This window comes from Numenius arquata, chromosome 16, assembly GCF_964106895.1.
Source record: "Numenius arquata chromosome 16, bNumArq3.hap1.1, whole genome shotgun sequence".
Lineage (NCBI taxonomy): Eukaryota > Metazoa > Chordata > Aves > Charadriiformes > Scolopacidae > Numenius > Numenius arquata.
This window is the reverse complement of record NC_133591.1, coordinates 11,272,222-11,285,780: the sequence shown is the minus strand read 5'-3', so window position 1 is coordinate 11,285,780 and position 13,559 is coordinate 11,272,222. Positions and strand designations below refer to the sequence as shown.

The 13,559-nt window shown below is 36.6% G+C and overlaps 1 protein-coding gene across 1 annotated transcript; it reads left to right on the top strand.

Annotated features, from left to right (window-relative positions):
* The first annotated feature begins 801 nt into the window (after positions 1-801).
* RAB36 (RAB36, member RAS oncogene family) lies at positions 802-12,127 on the top strand. Its single transcript, XM_074159625.1, has 10 exons — positions 802-870; positions 2,037-2,125; positions 4,385-4,450; positions 5,436-5,537; positions 7,225-7,289; positions 7,922-7,973; positions 9,397-9,478; positions 11,051-11,141; positions 11,699-11,818; positions 12,063-12,127. Exons 1-10 carry the CDS (start codon positions 802-804, stop codon positions 12,125-12,127), a joined length of 801 nt encoding a protein of 266 aa, XP_074015726.1.
* The last annotated feature ends 1,432 nt before the right edge of the window (positions 12,128-13,559 follow it).

The window sequence follows — 13,559 nt, the reverse complement described above, 5'->3', positions numbered from 1 at the left end:
CGAAGCAGCGGCTGAGCTGTTTGTGTGACTAGGATCCTGCTGCATCAGCTGCTGCACGGTGAGTCCTTCCTTACACTTTGCTACATGATGAATGTTCTTCTTAGAAACATTCTTTTGAATGCCAGTAAGAAATTGGTACCCTATTAAGGGTCCCCTCCCCCAACAACCCACGAGGTTTCATTGCATAACCAAATTGATGTGTCTCAAGTGGGATATCTAAATGCATTTGTGATTTTCATGTGAACATTATTCTTTTTCCAAGTCAGACTCTCTACTGATTTCATTCTTTCTGAGCTGATCTTGGGTGAAAGGTTGATGTTGTGCAGAGAAACGTGGCAGCTTCACCTTGCCTCCTTTCTTCTGACCAAATGAAGTCAGGTATCCCCTAACGCTTATTAATGTGCTTAGTGCAGAGGCGTTTCAAACAATGATGAGCAAGATTTTTAAATTAAACACTGCAAAATCGTTTGAGGGCTAAAGTGCAATCACTTACGTTGAATTAAGTGAATAATTCTCTGTGCTCCCATGGAATTAGAGTTGGGGCCCTGTAATTTCATAAAGCCACTGTTTGCTACTACAGCTGTGTGCACTGAAGTGGTCTCTTGTACGCAAGAACAGATTTTCTTTAACGCAAATAAAGTCAAAGAACTAGCATTGTACTGAAAGGAAAAAAAAGATGATGAGTCTGTAAGAACTGTTAAATTTTTTTTAATCACATTTTCCCTGTATTGAGGCAATTCCTGAGTAATATGTTTCTCTTTACATATTTCCTGCCTGGTAGAATTTAATTGAATTTGGAGGATGAAGTCCAACCTAATGCATTTGGTTCCTCCAGTGAGTAGGGACAGAATAATCTCTCAGTTTCCCAAGGTGAGCATTCTTTATCCCTCTGATCACAGTATGTATCACCTGCCACGATGAGATATCTTTCCCTTGTGCTAATACTGTTTTAATTTAACATATAGTTGTTGTCTTCTGCTAAAATTACAAATTGTTTAAGGATTTCTTTCAAAGGTGAATGTGACCCTGTGTTCCCATTCAATGCTGATGTCTTTAATAATCCTTATTTCTTTTTTTAACCTTTAGAGAAAGTGACTCTTGCCACAAAAGTGTTATCTTGTAATATCTAGTTATTTCAACCAAACGTTAATAATTGCATGCTTAAAGAGTTCCTACACTGAGGGGAAATGAGAACCATAGCTGATATTAGATATGCATAAAGTCTAATTAGATCTATATGGAGGCTTTGGTTGAAGAATTTGAGGCAATTTTCATTTTCTGTTTGTATAGGAATCTTAGTCATAAAGTAGATCTAATGTTGTAGGCACTGTAGAAATACAGACAGAAAAGATCATTCGTATCCCCAAAGAGTTTTGTACTTGAAGTATAATAGAAGGGGTAAGGACAGGGAAGGACAAGGAATTACCATTCTGTCTTTTCAGTTGTTCAAAAGATCCTTTTAAGGGAGTTAGCACCATTTTCCGTGCTTGATCTCAGACACATATTTTTTGCTTTTAATTTTATGAAGGCCGCCACGGTAATTTTAAGCAAATATAAGGTAAAATAAGTTTTCCTCATTTTTAACTAATGTCTAATTGAAAACTAGTAATAAAAACAATGCTTCACAGATATAAGAGATCTAAAAGACTTCATAGTAATAATGACTTGCTGGTAGTATGCTCCCATCTATGTTTGTATTGTGTGTCTTAGATTACTGGCATAATTTAAGGTACTTGCTATTGTACAGAATGATGAGCAGGTGTATTTGACTGTGGAAGTTTTGCTAGTGCTTGGATGCTGACACTCAGAAAGGTGGTCAAATGATGGCACTGTCCAAAGGAGTTTTTACAAACATAACTGTGGGGAAGCCTTACTGCCTTCTAACCCAAGCTATCCCTTTTCTTATGCCAGGGTATCCCTGTGCTTGACAAACTCTTTGAATTAATCATCTTACCTATTTTTTCCTTGCTGATTTGACTTCTTGAAAAGTAGACATTGCACAGTTTATCCCAGTAGCTGTTCTCTCCTGTTTTCAGTGGTACACACCTGAGGCCTGTTTGCAGCTCAAAGAGCACTTCCATGCGCAGGTCAGGACTGCTTGTCAGCAGAGGACTGGAACAGTTGGGTATGTTTGTAATAAGCCATGTATGCAATGAAGAAAGTATTTTAAGCAATTTGTAGCCTGCTTCCTTCATAGGTTTTTCCCTTCCTCATTCCTCATCTTCCTCACTCCAGCATGTTTCAAGGCAGCTAAGCCCATGCACATGGCAGTTCTCTGATCTGTTTGACAGTAAATGAATAAAGTGCCTTTTCTTCCCATAATTGTCAAAGATGCTTTTTCTGCTGGCATAAGTAGCATTGAAAAAATACCAGAGTTGTTCAGCGACAAATAGCTTTTCAGCAACTTTGAACTAAACTCATAGTTCAAAAGTTTAACCGTTTAAAATTAGTGTTGAATTTTGCACACACAAGTCAGTATGGCAATCATATTTTAGAGCAGTTATAAGAAATGGGACAGATCTAACCTTGCTGTATTCGCTGTTGGTGTTCCAAATGAGCAGTTAATAAAGGTTTTGGGGAGATATAAACATACAGCAGTTTTAAGTTGCTTGAAACACATAGGAATGTAGCTTAAGTCTTTTAGAAGTATATGTGCTGAGAAGTTCTCTTAAATGTCTCCATAAAACTGGAGCAAAATTCTGGTAAATATATAGCATTGAAAAATCCAAATAAACTGCTTTGTGCCTTACTAATAATTTTAAGTTGTTTTTTTTTCACATCATCTCTCTCCCAGAAGTGTTACTAGTACTGATTTAATTCCTGAAGCAAGGCACGAAAGCTAAACTGTGTTAGAAATCATCACTATTCAGTTAAAATAAATAGCTGTATGTTTTAGAGATAAGTGCTTTTGTGTTCCAGTATGAAGGATCTTTCATATAGTGGAGCTTCTCTGAATACTGACAATTAGCACACTATTCTTTCAAATCTAGAGTTGTTGATTACAACAAGACTTGTCATGATATTCATCTTTAAGCACAACTCTTGCTAAAAAAATTTAAAGCCAAAATATGTCTCCTTGAGAGAAATCAGTGAGTTTATTGGTTTTTAGAAGCACAATCTCTGACTTAGTTTCATGTAAATTTGTTACAAGTGTCTGGACAAGTTTGCTAGCAATCTATGCTGTCGTGAATTGAGGCATTTTTTCCCTCCATAATCAAAATCAATTTGTTCTTTTTTTTTATTTCCAGAGTAAACCAACTCTCCAGTTTGTTTATTCTGATAACAGAGTTGGTTTTTTTTCCCCAATATGAATTAATGGAACACACACCTCTAAACCATTGCTTACTTTTTTGCACTTCCTTTAAGGTCATTGATTTTATTCAGTATTTTATCAGTAACAGTTAATCAGGCAGAGACATGTCAGCAGCTTAGGAGCCTACGGCCACCCACTTACGTTGACTGACACACAAAATGCATCCTTTTTTCAGAAATATTAGTAATGCAGCTTACCAGTCAAGATTTAGGCTATTTAGAACAGGTAACTTGGAATCGGCATCACATAGAAGCCTGATATAACCAGAAATAATATTCAATAGAAGTATTCATTTGTTTAAAAAGCCATTCTTTAATATAAAAGAACATTAAACCTCTTAAGCCATTTTTATAGCATGTACACAGGAGATGTCAATCCAAGTTTAGGTCAACAAATACACTTACATTCACTTATCCACCTGTATCTCCTAAAAGATACACTGCATTTCAATTTTAAGAATGCAGGCTGAGTCACCTAAAGCCCATCTGCTGTATTCTGTGGGAGGACCCAGAGCAAAGAGGATTATTTGCATGAAGCCAGCTTCAGCTTAATATTATTCCAGATAGTCAGAAAATGTATTGGCTCTAACCAATAGGGTTTGTTGTTTTTTTTTTCCAGAGACAAATTCTGCAAAGGGTTATTTTATTATTAGCCATTTCTTGATTCTGCACTTAGAACTTGGTTTTTATTATTAGAAGTCAATGAGAAACTTGTGATTAATTTTAATGAGAAGGATGCTGATACTCTATGGTCTTATGTGCAAATTGACAAATGTATATACCTATAGTAAAAAGAAATTTAATGGAATTTATGCCCCATTGGAGTATATTTAAGAAAAAAAATATGCAGAGTAAGAAATGGGCTATTTCTGCTCCAGAGGGTTTTTTGGTTCTTTTTTTTTTTTTCTTACAATTTAAGACTGACCCTGCAGCACAGTGGCATTTAGGTAAATTGGAGTCACAGGTGCATGTGCTCATCACTTGCAATTTAAGGATCAGAATCAGAATTTTTCAAGAGAGAATGTTGAAATTGCTACTAAAAACATGTAATATTTTCAAATATTTATTACAGGCTGAAAATATCCAAAGTGGTTGTAGTAGGAGATCTGTATGTTGGGAAAACCAGCCTTATCAACAGGTACAGTAGATCTCAGTAGATGGTTTGATTCTGCTCTTTCTCAAATAAACGTTACAGTGTTTACGTTTCTGTCCATTCAGGGTAGTACTTCATGGTTCTGTTTTAAACCATGCTTTTGTTATTAAGTAAAAGACGAAACAGGCTTAACATACTGACACAGAAGGTCATGATCTGGCACTTTCAAGTAAGTATATGTGGTATTCTGAACTGTTTTTATCCAGTCAAATACGATAAATTTAGAAATCCTGTTTAAAAGCTAAACGATCAGAGGTAAAAAAAAAATAAAAAATCTTTCCAGTGTCTGAGTCTTGGTTTCATGTTTTCTTCTTACTTGTAGGGTCATTCACTGAAACAACTTTAATTCATTCTTGTGTGGGTACCTGAACTTATTTCTACAGCTACAAGATTGTAGAGGGAAGCTTAAGTTTTTCTGTAGCTTATTAAATAAACTTAAAGAATAGTTATTTGATTCTTTACCAGATGTTAAAAACCGCTCTTATGTTTTTTGTATCTAAGTCCAGTGAGAAGATCACTAAATTTCTGTAGTTTATGATCACCATGACAGCTTTCTCTCTATGTTTGTGTTTTATTATTATTATTTCTTTCCCATTCTTAAGCAGATATGGTAAATTTATAATCTCATTGATTAATCATTTGGGTTATTATTTATGACCCAAAATATATTCCCTTGTAACTAAAACTGTAAGATACTGTATCTGCCTTGGCAGTCCAAAGATATTTTTTTCTGATTCTCATCTCATCCTGAGATCTTACTAGATGTATATGCTTTCTAGTTTGTTATCCAGTATGTTTTTTTTTTTTAATTAGTTTTTTGGTGGTTTTATATATGCTTCTGCAATATATAGTGACTCTACAGTTAGTTAATTCTTGTCTTCATAATTTACCCTAGATAGTGTTAGTTTTGTAGTTAGTTGTAGTTGGGTGTTACTAGTATTTCATCTATTTTTTTTTTTTTTAATTGCAGATTTTGTAAAGATAATTTTGACCGAGACTACAAGGCGACCATTGGAGTGGATTTTGAAATTGAACGTTTTGAAATAGTTGGAATACCATACAATCTCCAGATGTAAGTTGAAACAGTATGGTTAAGTGTTGCACAGAGTAAAATCTCAGCAGAGCTTGAATGGCTGCAGGCTCTAGTGGAATAAAGATTTTATTTTTTTTTTTTAATAATAAAATTGCACAAAGAATAATGTGATCTGAAAAACAGATTCTGTACCTGGACTTGCAATTTTATTAAAAATTTTACTGTCCTCTATTTCTGATCCCTAAGAAATGATATAAGTTTATCAGTGAAAATTCATCTTGGATATCTTGTGCCATTTCAGTGGAGTTCTGCCTTTTTTCTCAAGTTTCTTGAAAGAGAAGTGGAAGTTTTTGCCACAGAGTTTGTATAGTTCTACTGTTACACCATTCGATTGTTTGAGTTTAATAGGCACACTGAGCACTGAACTTGGCTTTACTGGGGGTTTTATTCCTGGAGCCATTGAAATTAATGGTAAGATGTCCAGTGATTTCAGCATCTCTTAATTAGGGACTAATTGATTTTCCCCAAATCGTAGAAAGACTTGAGTGTTTTTATTAGAAAGTGAACCTAAAATCTTTGATTTTAAGCTTTGTTTATCACACTAGTGGAAATTCTATGCTTCTCTTGTGTTTTGGTTCTGCTGAAGGATGTCCTTTAGTATTTCCAGTGACTAGGAGTATTGTTCTGTAGAGGGCATTATTGAATTATCTATGCTGTAGTGTGACCCAGAGTAGAAATAAGATGCTTTGCCTGAAGTATTTTAGTGCATGAATCTTGAAAACCTTTTCACTTAGGAACACGTTTTTTCTGAGATATTATTGATGATAAATGGATGGCTAGTGGGATTTATTGAAAAATACTTAGAAATCCATTTCCCACTGATTTCAGTGCCATTCTGTTCTTGCAAATTCTGCCAGGCTCTATCCTTTTGGAACTTGAGTCTCTCTAGAAATGTAGACTGATGCATATTTTGCCAGCTGAAGTAGTAAGGTTCATAAGCTACTAAACATCAGGTTCATTATCTGCAGAATCTTCAGCGTCTGAGTAGAACGTTTCCATATGATAAGCACTAGTGCCCCCTTTTGCTGAGAGATTTCCATGTAAGATAAATTTGCAAGTATGCATGACTGGCAGTACTAGGGTATAACAAAAATCCAAATCTTTGTAGTGCTGGCAGTAGCTGAGAGGACTGCATATCTTGTTCATTAATAAGAAGCACTTTCTTGGTTTTCTTTAATGGTGTCATTACTACCCGGTGGACTGAGCTGTAGGTCTCTAATTTGTAGTGTATGGACAGATACTGTGTCTTCCAGTTGCAAGATTCTGATATGGGCTAACATATAATTTAGCTAGTATTAGTATAGAAAATTTTCAAAATTAGATTGCACTAGAAATACATGCAAATGACATAGATGAGAAAAAAATATTTTAAGAAAAGGGTATTACTGTGCAGAATACAAATATTTGAATTGTGTCTCCAAAATGACAAGTATTAAAAAAAAAAAAGAAAAAGATAAAAACAGAGTTCAAATGTCTTCATTAAATAATAGAGCTTTACTATATTTCTATCAGTAGTTAATGAATAACATGTTCCAGATGGTAACACTTCTCTGGTATCACATTCTTCTCCGACTTGTACCAGTCTGCTGCTTCATTAGCGTGTTTACTCAGGTTACGCTGGGTTTCATTAACCTGAAATTTCTTTTTTTTCCCCCCCATTGCACAGATGGGACACAGCAGGTCAAGAAAAGTTCAAGTGCATTGCATCTGCTTACTACCGAGGAGCAGAGGGTGAGAACAATATTAATTTGATCCTGGCTGTGACAGGAGGTTGTACTTTATTCGGAAACATCTATGCGTATGTGCTCCTTGGAAAGGTACCTGTAGACACAGTGTAGTGGAATGGATTGTCTGTTACTGGAGAGAAGAAGGGACTAAAAAGCTTATGAATTGATATGTTGTCATACCTGCAAGCTCCGAATGTTCTGATGATACAGTGATAAAAATTGGCACTGGTGTCTAGGGGGAAAAGAATTTGGGTTTGGGTAAGATTATTGCTGAAATTAGAAGTGGATGCTTCTGGCATTCCCTTTGGTAAGAGACAATTTCTGCAGGAATTAAAGTGGTCCCAAAAGAAAAAAAATAATAGCACTACAGACTGCAAACTACGGGTAAAGACTAACTAAGGTTGAAGTCTGAGGACCTTAGTCTTACTGCGTCCTAGAGAAGTAAGAGGAATAGAAAGGAAGAGAAATGGAGAATCTCTCATCTTCTCTGTGTTAAATCTGCTCTTGCACTTTATATGTAAACATTCTTTCTGTTTAACAAACAGACGTTTGTGTTCTCCAACTCATCTGTTGGAGAGACTTCTGATATGCTTTCTAACTTAATTACTTTTTTTCTGTTACTGTCTTTTATTGCAGTTATAATAACAGTGTTTGATCTGGCTGATATTCAGACTTTGGATCACACCAAGTAAGTTTCTGTATTCTGGCTTAGCCTTTAAAGCTTTTATAGCAGGTTTAATTGCCTCAAATAGCCTGTAGTTGCTGAGAACTTGCTGGATTGCAAGTGTATTTTCTATTGAGCTAAGAAATGAAGAATGACAGTCGCAATGAAGAGTGACGTTCACTTGTTTGGATTATGTAGGGTGGGATTTTTCTGAAGAAAATGCAGAGCATAAATTTGAAGTACTTACCCTTGACTTTCTTTATACAAGTAGAGAGAAAAAGGCACTTCAGTAAGAGCTTGATCCTTCCAAAACTAGACATGCAGGAAGAGATGAAGTGTACCCCAAAAGCATCTCTTCTCCTCCTCCCCCTTTGCCCCCCCCATTTTCTATAAACAGAATAACAGGCTGGCACTTGATGTAAATGGTGAAATTGATGAGATGCATCTGATGCATAATGTCTCAAGAACCTCTCCTTTTCCAGGTGCACTGCTAGCCTGAAATTATTTTCTTTCTCTAGTTTTTGTAGTGATTCTGTTGGGAGATGGGCTGTCGAAAAGAGGAAAGAAAACTAAGCACTCAAAGTATGTGTAGATATAGCTAAACTTACTTGTAATGGTTTGGTTACAACAGCACACTAATTGTTATGAGTAAACTTGTTCTGCTTTTAACCCTACATGGATCTATGATCCACATTGTTGTTGCCAGCTCAGAGCGTATGTATTTCTAACCTACTGTTCTGACTGTAATGCAGGTACAAGTTTCTTCTCAATCTGTACTCTGTCTTATTTGAATGTGTATTAGACTATTTCCTTACAGTGCTGCTGTGGTACTTAGCTCATTTACATAGGACTTTGTAAAATAATATATATATTAGTGTCTCTGCTTGGCTGAAAATAATTGAAGCCTGTGAACCTGATTTCCCACACACACACACACACTCCCTTCCCTCCTTGACTTATGTTGGATGACTCAAGAGGAATTTGATTGCCAGAGTAACAAAAATACAAAAGCTTATGAGACAGGAGTCATGCAGCCTTCATAGGGACCTAGTTTTATAATGCTGAATAGATTATTTCACTCTTTATTCCCGTTTGTATCTACCCTGCTACGTTGTTCCCGTTTTTTTTCCTCTGCTTCTTGTTTTCTTGTTCCTTATCTCAATCAAAACTTTGCCCCCTCCCTTATACTGATAAATACTCTCTCTGGGTCCTAAAATCATTGTTGAATTTGTATACTATACAGTGGGCATGTTTGAACTTTACCTTAGCAGAAGGTATGTATTCAAAGGAGTTGGAATAGCTCCTGGTCTCTTTCTCTTTAGAAGAAAAGGCTTTTGGTACTCTCACATAAGTTCATCCTCTCACTTTTCTTGTGACCCTATTGTCTGTCAGTTTCTTCTATATTCCTTGGTCCCTTTGATTGTCTTATTTCTCTTTTGTATTTCAGACAGTGGCTAGAAGATGCATTGAGGGAGAATGAGCCAGATTCCAGCTTCATCTTTCTGGTTGGAACAAAAAAAGATTTGGTGGTCAGTAAATGCAGATTAGGAAATCAGATTTCCCCTAGTTCCTTAAGTAATTTCCCTTACAAGTTGTACACGATGTTGTTGAGATAAAAGCCTTGAGGGAAAAACCTAAACAGAAGGAAGGTCACAGGTAAAAAGAACAACACATATGGAACAAATTTAAGAAGACATTTTCTGAAAAAATGGGTAGTTAGTGAAATATCCCTATTTCCATTCCTTGCATGACATCTTCCAAGCACATACAAAAAACTGAAAAGGCAGAGAAAAGTTGGGTGCACAGAATAACTGAGTACATGATGATCTTGAAGGTTGGAGGTTTTGAGGTTTTTTGGGGAACAGTGTATTCATTATTCTGAAACAGGGAAGAATTCTTACTTAATTGTAACACTATTTTCGGAAGAACACGCTATAATGCACTCACCCTATAGCATTCTAAGTCTTGTGTATGTCTTTCTCTAGCTTTCAATACGCAATATGTAATTCTTAAAGATTTCAACACAAACAAGCTGCTTCTGCTGTTTAGTTGATTTATTTTTTAAATTTCCCTTTTCCCCTAGCTGCCACAGTATCACTTAAACAGTTTGTTTCTTACGCTTCACTGAAAGTAAGTCCCAGAAAGCTGCGTGTCTGTCAATTTTTCTGGTACTTTGTGTTGCTTGTGCTGCTTTTTCTGAGGTGCAGTAAAAGCTAAATTTGCCAGACCTCTGAGGATGCAGATGTGCATTCTTGTCTAAGTTAGAATTCTTTACTGTAAGTGAGGTTATGGTTTTAGAATGATAGCACTTTCAACGGAAAAGGAGACGAGCAAAGCAAAGGATTGTGGGTTCTAGGTATTACTTCAGTATTAAGCCAATACCTTCCCAATTGGATTCATTCTGCTCGTCCTGATGTCACATCATCCTTTCCAGATTTTTACAATTCCTCTCAATTTGGAATGGGGAACCCCCATTGTAAGACAGTGCACAGAAAATTGTACAAACAAAAAAGACTGGTATCATCCATCACAAATGGGCTAGAAATTGAAAGGAAATAGCAACATACTGATACGGTTGATTATACAGAACAAATAAGAGGGGGAAAAGACCTAAAAGTTAAGTGCAAGAAGGCAAAATCCATTGAAGGGGCAGGAAATCTTAGTCTGAAGAGATAAGAAAAAGCAAACATAAAAGGGGGGGAAGGCCATTGTGTTACAACACAGTAAAAGTAGATAGAGTAGAAGAAAGGATCTGAGACAGAGAAGAACAATTAAACCCAAAGAACCATTGTGATTAGTAGGTCCTTCAACTCAAAGCTGTTGTCTTTGTAGCTCCCTACCACACTATATGGTTAGATGCAATGGTCACATTTGTTAACTGTTTTTTTATTTCAGTGCTGTGGGAGGTGAATGGAAACTTCAATGTTAAAAGCAGTACTAAGTATTTGAATATTCTTGCAGTCATGTCTGCTTCCAAGTTCTAAGGCAAGGCCAGAAAAGCCACTGTGAAAACTGGACTATGACAGTATAGATGCTAGCAGTACCTCTATGTACCAGCCCATACACTTCTAGCATTAAATTATTGCGTGTTATTTACTCAGTCAGATGCTGTGTGTGAAAGGACAGAGCTAGATGCCATCCGCTTTGCCAATGAGATGCAGGCAGAATACTGGTCGGTTTCAGCCAAAACAGGTATGTTACTACAAAGGATGTAAAAATAGCATAACCACAAAGGCTTATGTTAAAGTGGGAAGAAGTTAAAGTTCCTTATGCCTTCATTCCCATGCAGGTTTTTGGGTTTTTTTCTGTTCTTGGATTTTGTTGCTATTGGAAACTTCAGGTTTATTAAACAGTTGATTTTATTTGAGCATTTTTATGTGTGCTTGCACTGTCATGTTTACAGAAAAGAGTACGTGAGCTGCTGTGCAATGTCTAAGCATGTTTAATTCATAGGTAGTTACATAAATACACGTGCACCACTACTCAACATTAGCAATGAAAAAAGATGATACCACAAACTGAATTCTCTCTGTTGCTGACTAAAAATAAAGGTACGGTACAGGGTACAGTATTCCAGAGTAAGAAACTGAGAAATTCTCTCTGCAAAGGTCAGAATGGGGCTCAGATTGTTGGAGAGGCCTGTTCTGTCCCCGTATTGAGCAGTGATGTGTTCACGGATGTGCTTGCTGTGCTTGATCGTGTGTTGATGTGCAGTTGTAAAAAAACATAATTCCTGTCCTGTTTCCCAGGGGAAAATGTCAAAGAGTTCTTTTCCCGAGTTGCTGCCTTGGCCTTTGAACAGTCCATGATAAAGGAGCTGGAGAAAACCGCTGGGCACATGGCCCGAATTGGGTCGGGAAACCTCATCAGTATGTTAAGTTTTGCTTTTTGTGTGTATTGTCCCTGTTTACAGTCTGAAGGATTGGGGAGGTTTTCAAGCATTAAAGCCTGTTTAAAATGTTTCAAACACCTGCCTTATGACATATTCATGTCAGTGTCTACCTGAGTTCTAGCATATAGGAGTTACTGGGGCTGAATTCAGCTTTTGTTACTCTTAGTATTGGATGGTATAATTTCTTGTGAATTGACTTTATAACTTTTTTGTTTCTGCAGAACTGGAGAAGAACATGATGGATATCCCAGAAGGCAACACTAAAGTCAGCCTGAGTTGCTGCTAACTGTCAGCTGTTTCTGCAAGCACCATGTTTCTCTGTAGCGCAGCATAGAGCACCTGCAACAATGAAAGCTCTCACCAGAAATAGAAAGTTGTATTTTTGTAAATGAGGGAGGAAAAACTTATCCAAACTTTCTTTCTGAGAGTTCCCTTGCTGCTGCAGGCTCACTTGTGCAGGATGGTACAATTGTTTCATAAACCGTTCTCTGTGTAGTGGAAACATGACATCCTTGTCTTAATGCAGGAAGACATTGCCAGTGCCACGTGCTCACCTGTCTGCCAGAAACACTTGTAGTCAAAAGTTACGTAATTTTAGTGTGTTGGTTTTTAATAATTCTCTAGAAGTCTTAGTGAAATTGCATTCTCATGGGAGCAGAAAACAAATGACAGTTCAGAATAAAGGATGCTGTCTATATGTTTTTGCCTTCTAAGATCATAGTATAAAATAACTCTGACTTGCTCTTATGCATTCCAAATATTTTAGAGCTGTTCAAAAGAAATCTTTTTAAATAACAGGTGTGGAAATACACAAATGCAGACTGCATAGTATTCACTGGTTTCTGCATCCAGGAAAAATCTGTATTATTTTTGTTTTTCCACTTGAGAATCGGAGCCTGGTGTTTAAATATTTCCAAGCCTAGGAGAATTCCAGGTAGGAACTTTGTTGTTTTACCCCAGCTGTCTGATACTTTGAAAAATGTTACCAGATAAGAATGCTATTCTTTTTCACCCTCTTGAATAAGAAAGAATGGCTACATAGATGCATCTTATAGAAAAACTAAATTTTTCCAAAGAGGATGCAGATTCCTTCTCTGGATTGATCTCCATGAATATTGGCTACACTGCAGTTCCGCTTTGTTGCTAAGAGTAATGAAATTTTCGTTTTATTCTAACTGCTGGTCTTTTTTTTGTTTATAGTAATGTAACATGATTCTGGAACTGTACACAGTCTCAGTCGTGAACGTGTTCATCCCTGTCTGTGGAACTCTGAGCTGGTTAAGTTAGATTTGATACTGCTGTTAAACTCTTAGTCACTTTGTCTGCTTTTACTGGACAAGATAATTTGATCACGAGGTGCTGGGAGCAATTTGCTCCACTGCTTAATAGAAGGAATAACCATAGAGAAATAGGTTTGCCATTTTGTGAAAAGACTTGCAAGTGTATGTGGGTTTAGAGTGATGGGAAAAGCTGGAGTTCTCCAAAGGAGGCACATGCCTGTTAAGCCATAAGGTACTTGCCATCTGAAGATGTTCTCTGGACTTGTTGTTGTGATTTGGTGTGCTCGCTGAATCAAAAAAATGTTGCCCCAGTTTTGCCTTTTCAAATACCCTTTGACATAACCTTGTGAAATTAGTTCTTTAGAAATTGCAATCATTGTTTAATGGGGAGAGACTTGTCACTGGATACCACTGAATTTCATCAGTGAAGCAGCTTTA

Coding starts and splice junctions, on each gene's coding strand:
- RAB36 (XM_074159625.1), top strand. CDS start 802: ATGAAGTCCAACCTAATGCATTTGGTTCCTCCAGTGAGTAGGGACAGA. Junction 2,126..4,384: donor CAGAGGACTGGAACAGTTGG/GTATGTTTGTAA, acceptor TATTTATTACAG/GCTGAAAATATCCAAAGTGG. Junction 11,819..12,062: donor TGGGTCGGGAAACCTCATCA/GTATGTTAAGTT, acceptor TTGTTTCTGCAG/AACTGGAGAAGAACATGATG.